General features: G+C 49.6%; 1 protein-coding gene across 1 annotated transcript in view; it reads left to right on the top strand.

Annotated features, from left to right (window-relative positions):
• Positions 1-1973: 1973 nt before the first annotated feature.
• The window catches only part of LOC140715812 (folliculin-like), a 35819-nt gene continuing 18898 nt past the window's right edge, over positions 1974-18894 (top strand). Inside the window, exons 1-8 of the mRNA XM_073028203.1 lie at positions 1974-2452; positions 8273-8710; positions 9433-9579; positions 10044-10265; positions 10592-10758; positions 15141-15232; positions 16226-16419; positions 17124-17237. Of these exons, the coding sequence (XP_072884304.1) occupies positions 8471-8710; positions 9433-9579; positions 10044-10265; positions 10592-10758; positions 15141-15232; positions 16226-16419; positions 17124-17237 (1176 nt within the window). The 5' untranslated portion in view covers positions 1974-2452; positions 8273-8470. The remainder of the gene's footprint in view (positions 2453-8272; positions 8711-9432; positions 9580-10043; positions 10266-10591; positions 10759-15140; positions 15233-16225; positions 16420-17123; positions 17238-18894) is intronic.

Here is an 18894-nt window from a genome sequence, read left to right as displayed (position 1 = left end):
CTGAACAGTTCCTACAGCCAATGGACTCACTTCCAAGGTCTCTTCATCTCATGATCTTGATACTTGCTTACTGATTTATTCATTCATGTATTTCTATTATCTCTCTGCCTTGTATTTGCCCAGTTTATTGTCTTTTGCACATTGGTTATCCATCCTGTTGGATGTGGCCTTTAATTAAATTCTATTATGGTTTTGATACTTACCGTGCATGCCTGCAAAAGAACACATCTCTCAGGGTTGTGCATGGTGACATGTCTGTACTTTGAAAATAAGAGCAAACACAAGGAAATCTGCAGATGCTGGAAATTCAAACAACACACACAAAATGCTGGTGGAACACAGCAGGCCAGGCAGCATCTACAGGGAGAAGCACAGTCGACGTTTCGGGCCGAGACCCTCCGTCATTTCTAGAGGTCATGGGGGGGGGGGGGTTGTACTCCTTGTGAGCCGTTGGCCAGACTGCATTTGGAACAGCATGAGCAGTTTTGGGCCCTATATCTAAGGAAAGATGTGCTGGCCCTAAAGGGCATCGAGAGGAGATTTACAAGACCAATCCCACGAATGAATCATTTGAAAAACATATGACATCTCTACATCTGTACTGTATGGAGTTCAGAAGGATGTGGATTTGCAGAAATCTCACTGAAACCTGCTGCAAACTGAAAGGGCTGGGTAGTCAAAGTCAAAGTAAAATTTATTATCAGATTGCAGTACATACATGTCACTATAAACAAACCTGAGATTCTTTTCCTGTGGGCATACTTAGCAAATGTATAGAACAGTAACTGTAAACAGGATCAATGGACAACAAACTGCAATCGCAAATATAAATAAATATGCAATAAATAACAAGCACAATATAACAAGATAAAAGGGTCCTTAAATGAGTGTAGTTATCCCCTTTTGTTCAAGACTCTGGTGGTAACTGTTCTTTAACCTGTTGATATGATCCCTGAGGCTCCTGTATCTTCTACCTGATGGTAACAGCGGGAAAACAGCATGGCCTGGGTGGTGAGGATGTTTGATAATGGAGGCTGCTTTTCTACAGCAAGGTTTCATGTAGATGTACTTAATGGTTGGGGGTTTGCCTGTGATGTACTGGGCCGAATTCACTACCTTTTGTGCTCAGAAGCATTGGTGTTCCCATACCATGCTGTGATACGGCCAGTCAGCACACTTCCCACCACAGCAGATGTGGATAGGATGTTTCCACTAGTCAGGATCAGATGGCACGGCCTCAGAATAAAGGGTTGTCCCTAAAAACTCAGATAAGGGTGATGAGTCTGTGGAATCTGTTGCTACAGAAGGTGGTGGTGGATGTGTTTAAACCAGAGATTGATAGATAAGGGGGTTAAGGATTACGGAAAGAAGGGCGTAGGTGGTGGGGGGGGGGGGGGTGGGGAAGGAGGGTTGCTGAATGCCTAAAAGCATCTACCAGCCGGCTCAAGGACAGTTTCTACCCTGTTATTGTCAGACTATTGAACCTAGTATGATAAGGACTCCAGATCTCACAAGCTACCTTGTCGTGGCCCTTGCATCTTATTGTTTATCTGCACTTTCTCTGTAGCACTTTATTCTGCATTCTTTTGTTTTAGCTTGTGCTGTGTAAGGATTTGATCAGTAAGAACAGTATGCAAAGCATGCATTTCACAGTAACATGGTACAGTGGGGGAAGATGTTGGTGGGGGAGGGGTAGTGGAGGGTGGATGGTTGGGGCCGCGGGAGGGGAAATGGGGTGATGGAGATAGGGGGTTCGGGGTGGGACGCCAGTTTCGCCTGACGTCACAATGCCTGAAATTACAACACGGGCTGAAAATGCAACACGGTCGCGAGAATGGCCCGGACGGGCATTTCCTGCCCAGCGAGAGGTTCAGGGAGATGACCGGAGGATCGCCCACTGCACCCAGCCGATAGGGGGCGGAATCCGGTCGTGAACGCCCCATCAGCGGCCGCCTCTCCGAGTGGGCCGTTGCTCTAGGTGACGTTTTCGTTCCCAAATAATATAAAAGCATTAACCAGAAACAGCCATTTCTTTTTTAAATGGTTTTCTTCTGTTTGCGACGCTGAGACGAGTCACGGGTGCGTGACTGACTCCCGGAAGTCCGGGAGGTGACGGCATACGTCACATGATTCAACTCAGCTGGGCCAAGTGCAGAGAACGACTCCACAACATGGAGTTGGGGAGCGGAAAGGTAGCGAGAAGAGCGGGCGAGAGATAGAGAAGGGGTCGGGAGCAGAAGAGAGCGAGAGGACGTAGACCTTTAATAGTTAGCTATATTGCAAAAGCGAGGTCTCAAGTCATCGGTTTAATGCCCTGTTCAGCAACAAGAGTTCACGCACTGAGGCACAGTCATCTGACGGTGTGAGGGGCTCCTTCAATACAGTGCGGCTGGCTCTCGAAAAGGCCGGCGCTTCCCCGGAGAACTGGGAGGCTTTAACGTTGAACTGACGGGTAAGTTTAAACACAGAACTTTGGTAAATTTGTTTATTATTGACAGGTACAGTGAGAACATGTCTTGCGTGCTCGTTCATACTGATCATACACCGGGGGTAGTTCAATGGAAAACAGTATCAGAGTTTAAACTAGAATTGGTTTATTTTTGTCACGTGTACCGAGATGTAGTAAAAAGCTTATCTTGCATACTGTTCATACAGGTCAGATAATTACACAGTGTAAGGTGTTACATTTACAGAGAAGTGCAGTCCAGGTAGACATTAAGACCGTAAGATACAGTATAGGGGCAGAAGTAGGTGAGTTGACCCATCGAGACTGATCTGCCATTTCATCATGACTGATCCATTTCCCTTTCAGCGCCAGTCTCCCGCCTTCCCTCGCAATCTTTCACACCCTGACTAATCTAGAACCTATCAACCTCTGGTTTAAGTATACCTGGTGCCTTGGCCTCCACAGCTGCCTGTGGCAATGAATTCCACAGATTCACCACTCTCTGTCTAAAGAAATTCCTCTTAATTGCTGTTGTAAATGGATGTCCCTCTATCCTTAGCCTGTGCCCCCTGGTTCTAGACTCCCCCACTATAGGAAACATCCTCTCCACATCCACTGTATCGAGGCTTTTCAGCATTTGACAGGTATCAGTGCGACCCCCCCCCCCCCCCCATTCTTATGAATTCCAGTGAGTACAGGCCCAGAGGCATTAATCATCATATGGTAGCCCTTTCACTCCTGGAGTCGTTCTTGTGAAACTCCTCTGAACCCTTTACAATGTCAGCACATCCTTTCTTGGATAAGGGGCCCAAAACTGCTCACAAAACTCAAGTGAGGCTTCACCAGTGCCTTATAAAGGCCCAACGTTACATTCTTGTTTTTATATTCTGATCCTCTTGAAATGAATGCTGACATTGCATTTGCCTTCCTCACCCACCCCCGACTCAACTTGCAAATTAACCTTCATAAAATCCTGCACAAGGATTTTTAAGTCCCTTTGTCCTTTGGATTTTTGAGCTTTCTCTCCATTTAGAAAATAGTCTATGCTTTTATTTCTTCTACCAAAGTGTGAGACCATACACTTCCCGATGCTGTATTCCATTTGCCACTTCTGTGCCCATTCTTCTAATTTGCCTGTCCTTCTGTAACCTCTCTACTTCCTCAACACCACTGCCCCTCCACGTATCTTACTAACATCTGCACAAAACCATCAATTTCACCATCCAAATCATTGATATATAACGTAAAAAGAAGTGGTCCCAACACAGACCCCCGTGGAACAGCACTGGTCACTAGCAGCCAACCAGAAAAGGCTCCCTTTCGTTCCATACTTTGCCTCCTGCCAATCAGCCAATGCTCTATCTATCTGAGTATCTTTCCTGTAATACCACTCTCAGGCTCTTAACTTGTTAAACAGCCTCACGTGCTGCATTGTGTCTAAGGCTTTCTGAAAATCCAAGTACACATCAAACGATTCTCCTTTGTCTATCCTGCTTGTTACTTCAAATAATTCCAATGGATTTGTCAGGCAAGATTTTCCTTTGAGGAAACCATTTTTATCATGTGCCTCCAAATACCCTGAAACCACATCCTTAACAATTAACTCCAATATCTTGTTAACCACTGAGGTCAGGCTAACTGGCCTATAATTTCCTTTCTTCTCCAGTCTTCCAGAACCGTGCCAGAATCCATTGATTGTTGAAAGATCATTACTAGTCTTTTCAACTACCCCGTTCAGAACCTGCAGTGTAGTCCATCTGGTCCAGGTGACTCATCTACCTTCAGTTTCCTAAGCACCTTCTCTCTAGTAATGGCAACTTCACACATTTCTGCCCTCTGACACTCTCTTTATGACTTTTTTAGTTGCTTTCTGTTGGTTTTTGAAAGCTTCTCCATCCTCTAAAATCCCACTAATGTTTGTGCTATTATATGCCCTTTCTTTGGGTATACGTTGACTTCCCTTGTCGTTGCACCATAATTGTTGCACCTTATAATTGCATTATAAGGTGCGCAATTGTATCGAGATGGTTTGTGAGTTTGTTCGTTTATGTGCCATACAGAATGACGTGGACGATTATGGTCTTTCCATGTCAATTGGACTTCACAAATTTTTCTACAGAAGTGGTTTGCCTTGGCCGCTTTTTGGGCAGTGTCTTTCCAAGATGGGTGACCCCAGCATTTATCAATACTTTTCAGAGATTGTCTGCCTGGCGTCAGTGGTCGCATATGCAGGACTTTTAATATTGACCAGCTGCTCATATGACTATCCCACCGCCTGGATTGTGAGGTTAAGAGTCTATTCTGTTGTACTGCGGAATCTTTCAATAGCTTTATTACATCAGGGTAGAAGCCTTGTTGGGGCGTGCTTTCAGGCGTTTGTATCTTCTACTTGACTGGATGGGAGAGACAAGAAACTGTTAGGGGTGGATGGGGTCTTTGATTATGCTGGCTGAATTATTGAGGCAGTGAGAAGTGTAGACAGAGATGTGATGTCTGGAATGTGCAATTGGAGGAGAAAATCATAAGACCATAAGACAAGGAGCAGAATTAGGCCAGTTGGCCCATTGAGTTTGCTCCACCATTCCATCATGGCTGATTTATTATCCCGCTCATCCCCATTCTCTTGCCTTGTCCGCATAACATTTGATGCTCTGATTAATCAACATCCTGTCAACCACTGCCTGACGTATACCCAATACTTAGCCTCCACAGCCACCTGATTCACCACGCTCTAGCTAAAGAAACTTTTCCTCATTTCTCAATTCTGAGGCTGTGTCAGAACTTCCCCACTATATGAATCATCCTCTCCACATCCTATCTAGGCCCTCCAGTCTTCGATAGGTTTCAATGGGATCCCCTTTCATCCTTCTAAACTCCAGCGAGTACAGCTCAGTGCCATGAAACTCTCCTCATAAGTAAACCTTTAAATCTTGTGAACCTCCTCTGGACCCTCTCCAATTCCAGCACATCCTTTCTTGGATACGGGGCTGAAAAATGCTCACAATACTCCAAGGGCGGTCCGACCAATGCCTTATAAAGCTTCAGCTTTACGTTGTTGTAGTGAGAAGGTGGAACTTTGGTGTCAGCATCTCAGCGAGTCCATCTTGAGCCCAATGCATCGATGGAATCACAAAGGAGGCAGGCCAGCAGATCTACCTCGTTAGGAGTTTGAGGAGATTTGGTACATTACCAAAGACTTGCAAATTTCTACTGATGTATGATGGAGAGCGTTCTGCCCGGTTGCATCGCTGTGTGGTAGGGAGTCTCCCAACATGGAGGATTTTAAGGTGCTGCGGGGTATTGTAGATTCAAGTCAGCTCTGTCACGGGCACAACGCTCCCACCATTGAGGACACCCTCCAGAGGAGATGCCTCTATAAAAGCGGCATCCCTTGCTCAGAACCCCCACCCCTGGGCTGGACATACCCGCTTCTCATTACTACCATCAGGGAGGAGTCTGAAGACACATGCTTCAGGTATTGAAATGTTATCTCTTAAAATTTGTTCTTCCTTATTCTTGCACTTTATTTGGTTCACCTGTACACCTCGTTAATGCAAATATTTAATCAGCCAATCATGTGGCAGCAACCCAGTGCCTAAAAGCATGCAAGTATGGTCGAGTGGTTCACGTGTTGTTCAGACCAAACATCAGAGTAGGGAAGAAACAGCAAATTTTAAGAGATGACATTTCAATCCGAGTCCCTCCACCAGGTCTTCAGAGGAAGTCAGAATAACAAATTGGGGGGGAGGAGGATGGTGTACACTGACAGGTGAAGGTAGGTGCATGGGGGAGCAGATGAAGTAACAAGCTGGGAGGTGATAGATGGAAGAGGTAAAGGGCTGCAGAAGGTAGAATCTGATAGGAAAGGAGGGTAGACCATGGGGGAAAGGGAATGATGAGGGAGACCAGAGGGAGGTGAGGAGTAGAGAAGGGGGTGGTGGAAGAGGGGAGCCAAAAGGGAAACGGAAAAAAAGAAAGAGGAGGAGGAAGAAGAAATTACTGGAAATTAGAGAAACGGATGTTGGTGTGTCGCGTTCCACTGGGCTTCTTTCCCCTTCCTTTTCAGACCTGAAGAAGGGTCTTGGCCCAAAGGGTGGCACGGTAGTGTGGTGGTCAGCACAACGCTTTACAGTGTCAGCGGCCTGAGCTCAATTCTTGTTGCTGTCAGTAAGGAGGTTGTACGTTCTCCCCGTGAATGCATGGATTTCCTCTGGGTGCTCCGATTTCCAAAGACGTACTGTTCGATAGGATAATTGGTCATTGTAAATTGTCCCGTGATTAGGCTTGGTTCAAATTGGGGTTGCTGGCTGACGCAGCTCAAAGGATGTATTCCGCACTGTATCTCAATAGATAGGCACATAGTCGACTGCTTATTCCACTCCGTTGAGCTGCCTGACCTGTTGAGTTCCTCCAGCATTTTATGTGCCACTGTAGATTTCTAGCAAAAATCCAGGTCTGCACAGGAGCAATGGAAAGGGGAGTGAGGGAAAAGGGAGATGTTAGGGGAGAGAGAAAGAAAAGGGGACGATAGAAAAGAGAGAGGAGAGGTAAGAAGATAAGAGGGGATGAGAGAGAAGTGAGGGTGGGAGAGCGGAAGACTTCAAGAGACGGGAGAGGAGGGGAAAGGGCACTGGAGAAAGCAGAGGGAAGGGAAGAAGAGAAAAGGGGGCGGGGAGAGGAAAAAGATAAGAGAGATGGGAATGAAAGAAGGGGAGAGAGAGAAAAGCGAATGAGAGAAAAGGGAGTGAGGGGAGAGAAAAAATGAGTACAAAAGGAAAGAAGGAAAGGGAAGGGATAGAAAGGGGGAAATGGGAAGAGAAAGAAAATGAGAATGAAAGGAAAGAGGGAGGGGGAGAGTGAAAGAAAAGAGGAGTTTGAAAGAAGGAGGGAAAGAAAAGGGAGTGAGGGAAATGGTGAGAGAGAAAGTGGAATGAAAGGGAGATGAGAGAGAAAAGGGAGTGAGAAAAAAGAGGAGGGAATGAAAAGAGAGAGGGGAAAAGAGGTGGAAACATTTCAATGATGGGGCAAGTGAAGTTGTCCCTTTTATTTCATGAACCTGTTGTAATAACTGTTCCTGAACCTGGTGGTGTGGGTCCTGAGGCTTCTCCACCACCTTCCTGATGGCAACAGCGAGAAGAGAGCACGTCCTGGGTGGTGAAGATCTCTAATGGTGGATGCTGCTTTCCTGCGACGTTTTGTGTAGATACGCTCAGTGGTTGGGAAATGTTTACCTGTGAGAGACTGGGCCGAATCTATTACTTTTTGTAGGATTTTCCATTCAATGGCATTGGTGTTTCCATACCAGGCTGTGATGCAACCAGGTAATATATTCTTCACCTCAAAACTATAGAGGTTTATCAAAGTTTTAGCTGTCATGTTGAATCTCTGCAACTTCCAAGGAAGTACAGGTGCTGCCACACTTTCTTCTTTATTGCATTTACATGCTGGGCCCAGGAAAGGTCTTCTGAAATAGTAACAGTTAGATGTTAACCCTTTCCACCTCTAAGGACTGGTTCATGGAGGCAGCAAAATAAAGGGGCAGAGAGGGTCCAGAGAGGAGAAAAGGATGAGAGAGGTGGAGAAGAAAAGAGAGAACGAAAGTGTAGAGAGGGATGGTAAGAAAGGCAGAGGACAAGGGGTAGGGGTTTCAAACTTGGCCCCTTTGACTGGTTTGGAAATGAGATGCGGGTGGGGGTGCAGTGGGGGATGGAGGGGCATCCGTTTCCGCGGCAGGTGGGGAGTTAGCTTATCCGTCCAGATGAACCATGGCGGGCAGCAGGGCCTGTCCCTTCCCATTGACCCCTACGTCTCACCCTCTTCTTCCAGGGTCCGTCACTCTGAGCGTCCGTTCCGAGGAGCATTGGAGGAGGGAGGGCCTCTCCCACTCTCAGCAAGGAGGAGCCGAGGAGGAGGGTCCCTCCCTCTGCCTTTGAGGAGGAAGAGGGTCTCGGCCATTCCCAGCAACGAGGACGGGAAGACGAGGAGGAAAATAATTCGCCGGCCAGGAGGAGGAGGGGTGTGACGATGAATGCCATCGTGGCTCTGTGCCACTTCTGCGAGCTGCACGGTCCCCGGACCCTGTTCTGCACCCAGGCTCTGCACTCGGCCCTGCCGCTGGGAGGCATGGGAGGGGAGTCGGGGGTGTGTGGTGCTGCTGATGACGAGGAAGGGGGCATCCAGATGGGGGCACAGGCACGCAGCCCGGCTGACGGGGGCAGCGAAGCCTCAGGGAGCCCCGGACTTAGGAGGGCCGAAATGTGTGAGGTAGATGGGCTTCACTGCATGCTACTCCCTTCCCCCTCACCACCGCATCCTCCGCCTGACATCTGTACCCTCCTCTCTGTAACTCCCCTTATGCCCTGCCTTCCTCTTTCAAACCCTTCCCTCAACCCTTCCCTGTCCTCCTATTAAAACCCCTTCATCACTCCCTTTGTATCTCTGTAACCCCTACACTTCCCATCCTCCTGTTTGAACCCCTTCCTTATCCCCTCCTTACGTGTAACACCCTCAGAACTGTACACTCCTTGTTCTCCTGTATGAATACAATCCACTATACTGCCTCTCTCTCCGACACCCCCAGTTCTCTCCCTTGCCCCAGCCCCTCGTTTTCTGCCTCCTCTCTGTGCCCCTCGTTTTCTGCCTCCTCTCTGTGCCCCTCGTTTTCTGCCACCTCTCTGTGCCCCTCTTCCCCCTCTCCCTGGAACATGCCTCTCCCCTCTCACTAATGTCTATCTATTTATCTTTTGCTCTCTCGTGATCTCACTCTCTCGCGATCTCCCTCTCTCGCGATCTCCCCCCCTCGCGATCTCCCCCCCTCGCGATCTCCCCCCCTCGCGATCTCCCCCCCTCGCGATCTCCCCCCTCGCGATCTCCCCCCTCGCGATCTCCCCCCCTCGCGATCCCCCCCTCGCGATCTCCCCCCTCCCCCACTCCCCCCACCCTCTTCCCTCCCCCCGTCTCCTCTGACTCTCCTTGTTGTGTTCCAGGGCTGCCGCTCCTTCTCTCTCGGCCACCCGGGTTACGTCAGCCTGGACCAGGAGGCCTCCGTCAAGTACGTCAGCCACCAGCACCCCACCCGCCCACAGCTCTTCAGCATCGTCCGGCAGGCCTGCGTCCGCAGCCTCAGCTGTGAGGTGGGTCCATGAGGAGGGGGCTGCAGGCCGTTGGGGGCTGGGGGGGTGGTGTGCGGTGGTGGGGAGGGGTCAGGTAAAACCTAGGGGGTACCAGCAGTGGCGGGATGGGAGGGGGGGGGGGCGGTGGTTTCAGTGGAAGCGTTTCATTTGCACTGGGACCCTGCACACGCACCCCTCCCCAGTCCCATACTTGCTGTTCCCATCCTCCTTCTCCAGACCCTTCCTTCTACTTAACCTTGCCACTCTATCCTAAACCGAACTCCCCTCCCCACCCCTCCCTTTTCTCTGACCTCTCCTCACTTCTCACCTCCCCCCTCACCCTCCCCTCTCCCTATCTGTCGTCTCACCACCCTCCGTGCTGTCTCCTGCCATCTGCACTCCTCTCTCTGCCCCTTTTCTGCTGACCAAGGGGGACATTTATTCCCCCGTGACCGGCTCTCTCGACGTTTGGCCCCCCTCCCCAGGTGTGCCCAGGCCGGGAGGGGCCCATCTTCTTCGGGGACGAGCAGCACGGCTTTGTCTTCAGCCACACGTTCTTCATCAAGGACAGCCTGGCTCGGGGCTTCCAGCGCTGGTACAGCATCATCGTGGTGATGACCGACCGGCTCTACCTCATCAACTCGTGGCCCTTCCTCTTCGCCGCCGTCCGCGCCATCATCGGACAGCTGCAGGCCAGCGCGCTGAGGGTAGGAACTGCGGTGGGGGCACCCCCACCTAGCCCGTGGGTTGTGGGGGGGGGGGTGGGATGGGAGATGGAGGAGGCAAGGGAGGGAGTGGGAGGTGAATGACGGGAGGAGGAGGAGTGAGGAAGGATGGAGTAGCGTGTTACGAGGGTTATGAGGGAGGGAAGGACGGAGGGTGTAGAGGAGTGAGAAAGGGGGAGGGAGGGGATGGATGTTTGAAGGAGCGGTGAGTGGTGGGGTCTGGAGGAGGAATGAGTTGGGGGAGTTAATCGTGCGTCTCTTTTGCTCTCTCCCATCTCTCCCCGCTTTCCTCTTCCCTCCTCCACCAGGTGTTTGAGGGAGAACAGTATGGCTGCCCCCAGCGGGCCCACCGGATGAACACGGCCTTCACCCCCGGCGCCTTCCTGCACCAGCGCAACGGGAGTGCGGCACGGTCCCTGCCGTCGCTCACCAACGCCGGCAACCTCTGGGCCTCTCTGCACACCAGCTTTGCCTGGTGAGGGGGAACGGGGAGGGGAAAGGGGGGAGGAACAGAGAGGGGGTAGGGAAGGAGAGAGAGGTGGATGGGTGGGAGGGGAGGGAAAGGATGGTTGGGAGGGGACGGACAGGGGATAGAGGAGGAAAGTGGGCTGGTGAGTGTAGCAGAGGGGAGGGTTGAGAAAGGAGGGAAAGGAGATAAGGAGAGGGGTGAGTAGGGCTTGCAGGGAGCAGGGGAGAACAGAAGTGTGGTTTGGTCCTTGTTCTTCCAATTCCAGGCCTTCCTCCATGCTAGCTCCCCGCTGAGGGGTTAATTAGGAGGGGGAGAGGGGGTATGAGAGATGTGGGCTCCACATCTATGGCTATGAATTCCACAGATTCACCACCTTCTGGCTATAGAAATTACTTTTCATCTCTGTTGTAAAGAAACGTCATATTCCGAGGCTGTGCCTAGACTTCCTCTCCACATCCGCTCTAAATGGGCCTTTCAATATTCGATACATTTCATAAGACCATAAGATATTGGAGCAGAATTAGGCAATTTGGCCCATCAAGTCTGCTCTGCCATTTCATCATGGCTGATCCATTTTCCCCCTCAGCCCCAGTCTCCTGCCTTCTCTCTGTATCCCTTCATTCCCTGACCAATCAAGAATCTATCAATCTCTTGACTTAAATATTCATAAAGACTTAAGGGAAGGGGACTTGTGGTCTTTCTTAGGCCTCAGAACTGATCACAAAATTCTGAATGTGGCCTTGTGTGGCCTCAGTAATACATGCTTGCTTCTATATTCTCATCTTCTCAAAGTGAAGGCCCATTTGCCTTCCTCACCACAGAATCGACCTGAAAGCTAGGGAATCCTGCTCGAGGACTTCCAAGTCCCTTTGCATTTCTGATTTCTGAATCCTGTTTAGGATATAGTCTACACTTTTATTTCTACCGAAGTGCATGACTGCCCACTTCTGACACAGTATTCCATCTGCCACGTCTTTGCCCATCCTCCTAATCTGTCCAAGTCTTAGACAGGTATGTGGATAGGGAATTTTTAGAGATTTTTAGAATTTTTAGGGTTCCTATACTATTTCATGCCTTGGACCAATACCATTAACCGAGGGGTCCATGACTCCCGGGTTGGGAACCTCTGCCCTAGAGGGATATGGGCCCAAGGCAGGCAAATGCGACAAGCTCAATAGGATCTAGTGCTTTCCCGGCATATATAACGAATAAACTCTTTTTGTGCTTCCAGCCGGGTACAGGTATCGATTTTAACCGCCATTTGGATGACAAGCTCTGCCAATCTTCATCAGGCATGATGTCTGGGCAGGTTTAATCTGGTGGTATTTATACCCCTGTCATCCGTCCTCCTGTTTGGTTAGTCCTCATCCAGTTTACAATCAAATTCCAGTTCTTACTCAGAGTGAGAGCTTAGTCTTTGATAAAATTATTTTCCTCTAGCTTTATTTCAATGGCTTCCTTCACGAGGCAGTCCCAAAAGCCAAAGGTGCGGCACGCTAGTTTTGTGCCGTCAAAGTCAGTCCTGTGGCGATTGCGAGTGCAATGTTCTGCTACCGCTGATTTCTCTGGGTAACCCAAACAGATACACATCCTGTGCTCCTTGATGTGGGTTTCCACCGTGCGTCCAGTCTGTCTGATATACACTGCTCCACATTGTTATGTACCCCGTAACTGGGTCACTTACCAGCAAAGATAGAGAGGTCCGTTGAAGTCTGATGGTAATATTTTTAACAGTATTTATTGGTAAAAATACACAAAAATAAATTCAATGCCACCATACAGATAATATACGTCGTCAATACTAAATCTAAAAGCACGGTATAATAATAATCAATAAGAAATAACTATCGTCGTCTAGGGGATAATGTATTGTCCAATGGAAATATAAAAGTCACTCAAGTTCATTCAAGCTGCAGCTTTTGGTTGGAGAGAGAGACAGATTAAAACTTGCCCATTCCTTTTATGATGTCGATCCTTTGAGAGTCGTTGGGGCTGATTTCTCCTTTGTTGCCTTTGTTGTTAGCGAAAGCTGTTCTTCTGTGGCAAGGCCCACCAATTCCGAGGCAAATGGAAAAGGACGCACGTGGCTTTCCACCGGCTTTCACTATTACGCTGTTACAGGATTTCTATCGTTTCTTCTGGTGCGTCTGAGGGGCTGTTCCCACAGACCCTCTTTTATCCCCACTCACGGGGTCTCAGATGTCAATCAGGGTGGAATGATGCCATCCCCCAACCAGCCCACGTTGCCCGAGGGCTTCCATGGAGCACAGTATTCAATACACAATTCGGTCTCCAAGAGACAATGGTCGTTTCCCTTGGCTTTGTACCGCCGAGGGGCCAAACATTCCAAACGTCTCTCTCTCATTTCCTGGGTCTCCTGACCTGAATTAATAACGATCTTGCGATTCTCAAAAAGGAGGGGGCACAGGCGTAACAACATTCACAGGGAGTCCTGTAAAAGCCAGCCGTCCTGAGCCCATGTCATCTCTGACCTGGATAAACTGTGATGTGAGCTTCCTTACGGGTTTGTGGATGGGATTAATCTGGTATCTCTTCAGGATCCTGGTAATCCTTCCAGAAACTGGAAATATGGGAAAGACAGGTGGTAGCGACAGATTCTAACCAGGTTTGCTGGTTTTTCCTTTGGACCTTTTAAGAACCCAGTTGATTTCCTGTGTCTATGGATTGAGCTGCCAGAGGAAGGGGTAAAGGCAGGTAGAACTAGTGTTTAAGCTACAGCAACGGCAGGTACAACAGATAGCCTCTGTTGGTCTGTTTCCCTTGGTGGGTGAGTCCAGGACAAGAGGTCACAGTCTTAGAATTAGAGGGTACCCATTTAAAACAGAGATGAGGAGAAATTTTTTTAGCCAGAGGGTAGTGGATTTAAGGAATTCGTTGCCACATACAGCTGTGGAGGCCCAATCATTTAGGGTTTTTAAGGAGGAGATTGACCGGTATCTAATTAGTCAGGGTATCAAGGGATATGGGGAAAAAAGCCGGAAATTGGAACTAGACGAGAGAATAGTTTAGCTCATGGTGGAGTGGCAGAGCAGACTCGATGGGCCGAATGGCCTACTTCTGCTCCTTTGTCTTGTCATCTTGTGGTCGGGGTCAGCCATGGATGTTGCATCCTGGGTGTCTTATGTGCAAGCCAGGGCAGTATGATATGGAGAGCAAGCGGTTGCCCACACAGCAGGCTCCCCCTCTCCACGCAGTCGATGAATCCAAAGGAACCGTAGAAACCGATACAGTCTGGCACCTGCGCTGTCGCAGCAGTTGCCAGTCAGTGTTGAACTCAACGTGGAACAGCCTCGGGTTCCCTGGCTCCGGACTCCTCCTCGGGGTTTACTCCTGAAGCCTTCCCCGTGAGCGGGTACAGTCACAAGGCAGCGGAGGTTTGAGATCAGAGTTTCCCTGCTCTTTGATGAGCTGCCAACCACGGCTGGTGAGTCTCAGCTGGCCAAAGCGATTGGTTTTAAGGGCCAGCAACCCGCCTTTGCCCCTCCTCCTGTCAGTGGTAACGGTTCTGCTGGGTCTGGTAGCTAAGCCGCAAATGAAGGCCAGGAGCTGTACTTGGTTCTCGGAGACTATTTGAGATGCACGTCATTGGGAGCGTTTAATAGGTAGTTGGAGCTTATCCCCATTCCCATCCCTGGCTGTAAAAACCTTAAGGAACCACAAGTATAACTACAATGTTTCAAATTGATTCAGACAGGTACCTGGATACAAAATCATGCAAAATCCATCACAGGTAAATCCCTCCCTACCATTGAACATATCTACACTGTGCAGTCTTGCAGGAAAACAGCATCCATTATCAGGGACCCTCACCACCCAGGACACGCTCTCTTCTGTACCTGCAACAGCCAGGTGCGTCCTGACCCACCAGGTTCAGGAACAGGTATTACCCCTCAACCATCAGGCTCCTGAGCCAGAGGGGGTAACTTCACTCACCCCAGCACTACTGTTCCCACAACCTATGGACTCACTTTCAAGGACTCTTCATCTCGTGTTCTTGATATTTATTGCTTATTTATTTATTTATTACTGTTGTTATTTTTCCTCTCTTTTCTGTTAGCAGTTGTCTTTTGGTCATGGTTGTCTGTCCCGTTGGGTGCTGTCTTTCACTGATTCTATTATATTTCTTGGATTTACTGTGGGGCTCACAAGAAAACAAATCTCAGGGTTGTATATGGTGATGTGTGTGTACTTTGAGAATAACTTAAACTTTGAAATTTGAAAGACTTAGATATGGGCCAAAGGCATATGATTGGGACCAGCTCAGACAGGGATTCCTGGTCAGCAGGGATGTTTGGGCTGAATGGCCTGTCAATATGCTGTGTTTACTCTGGAGACCAATACCCCTTATCTCCCCCCCATCTGCCCAGGCTGCTGAAATCCTGCGGAAGTCGTCTGACCGAGAAGCTTCTGGAAGGTGCCCCCACTGAGGATACCCTGGTCCAGAGGGAAAAGCAAGCAGGTGCGAAGCATCGGGGAAGTGGGGGGGGGGGGATGCCGCGACTCCCCAGCGGTCCATTTGGGGCTGAACAGACCTGGGGGAGGCAGCAAAAGGCCATTCTGCCTGCCACTACAGTGATTTCTTTATCTGGTGGCCAGCCCGACCACTGTCAGTCTAGTGGGACAACAGTGCCCTGGGATGGGATTATCCGAGGACTGGGATGCCAGAATCCGGGTATGTCTCTCCCAGTTCTCTCCCCACCCCTCCCCAGTATTGACTTTGGCTCCTAATGCGAGTAATGAGTGGGATCTTCCTGGACAGATGGTCATATCTGAAGAACCATGGACAGGGGTTTTTATGTTATGTGACTAACGGTATCTCTTTCTTCCCACCCCCTCTCACTCCTACCCTACCCTACCCTCCATTGCCTTAAACATTCTGCCTCCCCTCCCCACAATTATCTCCCCTAATTCTCTGTCCTTTTCTCGCTCATCCAATCTCCTTATTCCGCCACCCCTCTTTCCCCTTTCCTCATGTCATTTTTCTTTCCCTTTCCCTTTCTTTCATCTCTTACCACCTTCCTTCTCTCCCCTTCGTCCTCTCTCTCTCCCTGCCCCCTCCACTCCCTCTTGCACACTCTCTCACACACGTTGCCTCTGCTGCCCTCCCCCCCACTGACCCTCACCCACGTTGTCTCCCCTCCCTCTCCCACTTTTCCTCACACGTCACTTCTGCTACCTCCCTCACCGTCCCTCATGCACGTTGCCTCCCCTCCTTCTCCCCCTCACCCACCACCTCCCCTCTGTGTTCTCCCTTACCCATTGCCTCCCCTCCATCTTCTACCTCACCTGTTGCCTCCCTCCCCCTCCCTCTCTCACCTGCCGCCTTCTCTCCCAACCATCGTCTCTCCTCCCTCCTTCTCCCCCACCCATCACCTCCCCACCCTCCTTCTGCCCCACCCATGCCTCCACTCCCCTTCCCTCTCTCACCCATTGCTTCTCCCCTACCCCACAGAATTAGAGGAAGACTCCCTTTCCTGGGAGGACTCGGAACGCCCGCCCCGCCCCATCGATGAAGCAGTTGGCCCCCACGAGGGGACGCTGGGCTCTTCGCAGCTGGGTCACCCCGCTGAGTGTGCCTGGGGCTCCGGCCGGGCCTTATGCCCTGGGCCATCTCCAGTCTTCCGCTCCCTACGCCACATGAGGCAGGTAGGTCGGTGCAAGGGGTGGTCAGTGTCTTGGCGACCAGTGACAACCTTCTTGTGCCCTCACTCCTTTCCCCCGTCCCCCAGGGCACGGGTCAATCAGTCTTTCGTTGTTGTTAGTCCATGTACTCAGTAGCCACTGCATTGCTAATCTTCCTTCCCGAAGCCACAACTCAGTATTTCCTGTTAGTCCATGCACTCTGCATCTGTCACATCACTGATTCACCTTCCTGAAGGTCCAACTCAGGACTTCCATTCAGTCCATCTACTCGGCATCCACTGCATTGCTAATCCAACTTCCCAAAGCCACAACTCTGGATTTCCCCTTGTTAGTCCATGAACCGTGCATCCGCCACATTGCTCACCCCCCCCCCCCCCCCCCCGAAGCCACAACTCAGGATTTCCTGTCGTTAGTCTGTATACACTGCACCGCCACGTCACTAATCTGCCTTTCTGGAAGCCACACGTCAGAATTTCTCCTTGTTACTCCACGCACTCTGCATTTGCCGTAGTGTTAATTTGAGAAGGGGGGGGTGACGGGTGAGGGAGAAGGGGGGGGGGGGCGAAGGATGAGGGAGTCACATCTTGGCCTCGTTATTCCATGTGAGTAGCAAGGAATGTTGCCTAATGCTGCAGTTGAATATTAAGTGTTCTGTACATTCTCTATCACTCTCCTCTCCACCACTGTCCCCACCACCCGCCCCCCAGGTCCTGTCCCCAGTGTCCTTCCACGTTCTTGCCTGGCACGTGTTGATGGGGAACCAGGTCATCTGGAGGGGTCCCAACCGCAAGCTGATCGAATCAGCCATCGATGTTCTCGTGGTAAGCACACCATCTTCTAGCTCTGAGCCATGTAACTTTCTCTGTCAGCTCTTTTCCTCTGTTTATATTTAAAAAAAACAAATGCCCCTCGGGTTCTTGTTAAATCCCTGAAACCTGTGCCCTCTAGTTCCTGCTTCCACAACCCAGCGAAGTGCACGCAGTGACCACTTCATTAGATGCCTCCTGCACCTGACCATCCACTTCAGGGCTTGATGTGTTGTGCGTTCAGAGATGCTCTTCTGCACACCACTGTTGTAATGTGTGTTTATTTGAGTGACTATCAACTTGAGCCAGTCTGGCCATTCTCCTCTGACCTCTCTCATTAACAAGGTATTTTCACCGGCTGGATATTTTTTGTTTTTCGCAACATTCTCTGTTAACCTCTAGAGGCTGTTGTGCACGAAAATCCCAGGAGATCAGTTTCTGAGAGACTCAGTCCACTCCGTCAGGCACCAACAAATCATTTAGATCAAATTTCTTCACAATTCTCATGTTTGGACTGAAATGCAACTGAAGCTATTGACCATGTCTGCATGCTTTTATGCTTTGATTGCTGCCGTGTGATTGGCTGGTCAGATATTTGCATTAACGAGCAGGTGCATCCAATGAAGTGACCACTGAGTGTGGAATGTGTGCATTCACACTATCCATGCCCTTTGGGACTTTATACACCTCTACAAGGTCACCACCTGGTCTCCTGCCCTCCGAGGATTAAAGACCTAACCTGTCTAAACTCTCCTGTAACTCAGAACCCCTCCTCCCAACAGCGTCTTCGAGATTCTTTCCTGCACTCTTTGCCATTTAATGCCATCTTTCCTGTAGCAGAGTGACAGATACTGTAGGTGTTTTAAAAAAAAAAATACTCTGTTCAGACTGTGCACTTAGAGTACTGTGTTCAGTTCTGGTTGTCCCTTTGCAAGACCACCACCAAAACCATCTTTCCTCATGTTGGAAAATTGAACATCTTTAAATCTTTCCACTGAGGTTGGATGGGGATACAATCAGAGTACTTGGGTTAAGGTTGAAAGGTAAAAAGTTTAAAGGGACCATGAGGGGAAACTTCTTCACTCAGCGGGTTGTTGGAGTGTGGAACAAGCTACCAGCACAAGTGGTCCATGCGAGCGCGACTTCAATGTTTGAGAGAAGTTTGGATAGGTACGACGTGGCTGGGCCTGTAGTCCCAGTGCAGGTTGGCGGTACTTTAAGTGGTTTGGCCCGGACTAGATGGGGTGAAGCACCTGTTTCTGTGTTGTACTTTCCTAATCCTTCTCCCCCATCCGCCGACTTCACTCTCTGCTTTCCACTTTCTGCAGGGGCCTCTCACTCTCTGTGACTCTTTTGTCCACTTGTTCCTCTGTCTACTGCCCTCCCAGCGCGATGTGTACAAAGCCAGGCAGGGAGTTAAACAATCTCAAAAATTACGTGAGCTGGAAACTTTCTTCAGGGTTTTTACTGAGAGAACTTTGTGAAACTGCAGAAAGTTAGGTAAAACACATATTAGATTAAACACAGAATTGTCGAGCGCTTGAATATACTAATATTATTGATTATTCTCACGATCAGAGTTAATGGAGATGATATGCACATGCATCATGTATCAACTATGCTGTGTTGACCAGAGGGAACTTGTGGTGCAACCATAGCTTAATAGTAATAA

Source organism: Hemitrygon akajei, chromosome 24 (assembly GCF_048418815.1).
Source record: "Hemitrygon akajei chromosome 24, sHemAka1.3, whole genome shotgun sequence".
NCBI classification, from domain to species: domain Eukaryota; kingdom Metazoa; phylum Chordata; class Chondrichthyes; order Myliobatiformes; family Dasyatidae; genus Hemitrygon; species Hemitrygon akajei.
This window is presented reverse-complemented; position numbering and strand designations above follow the sequence as displayed.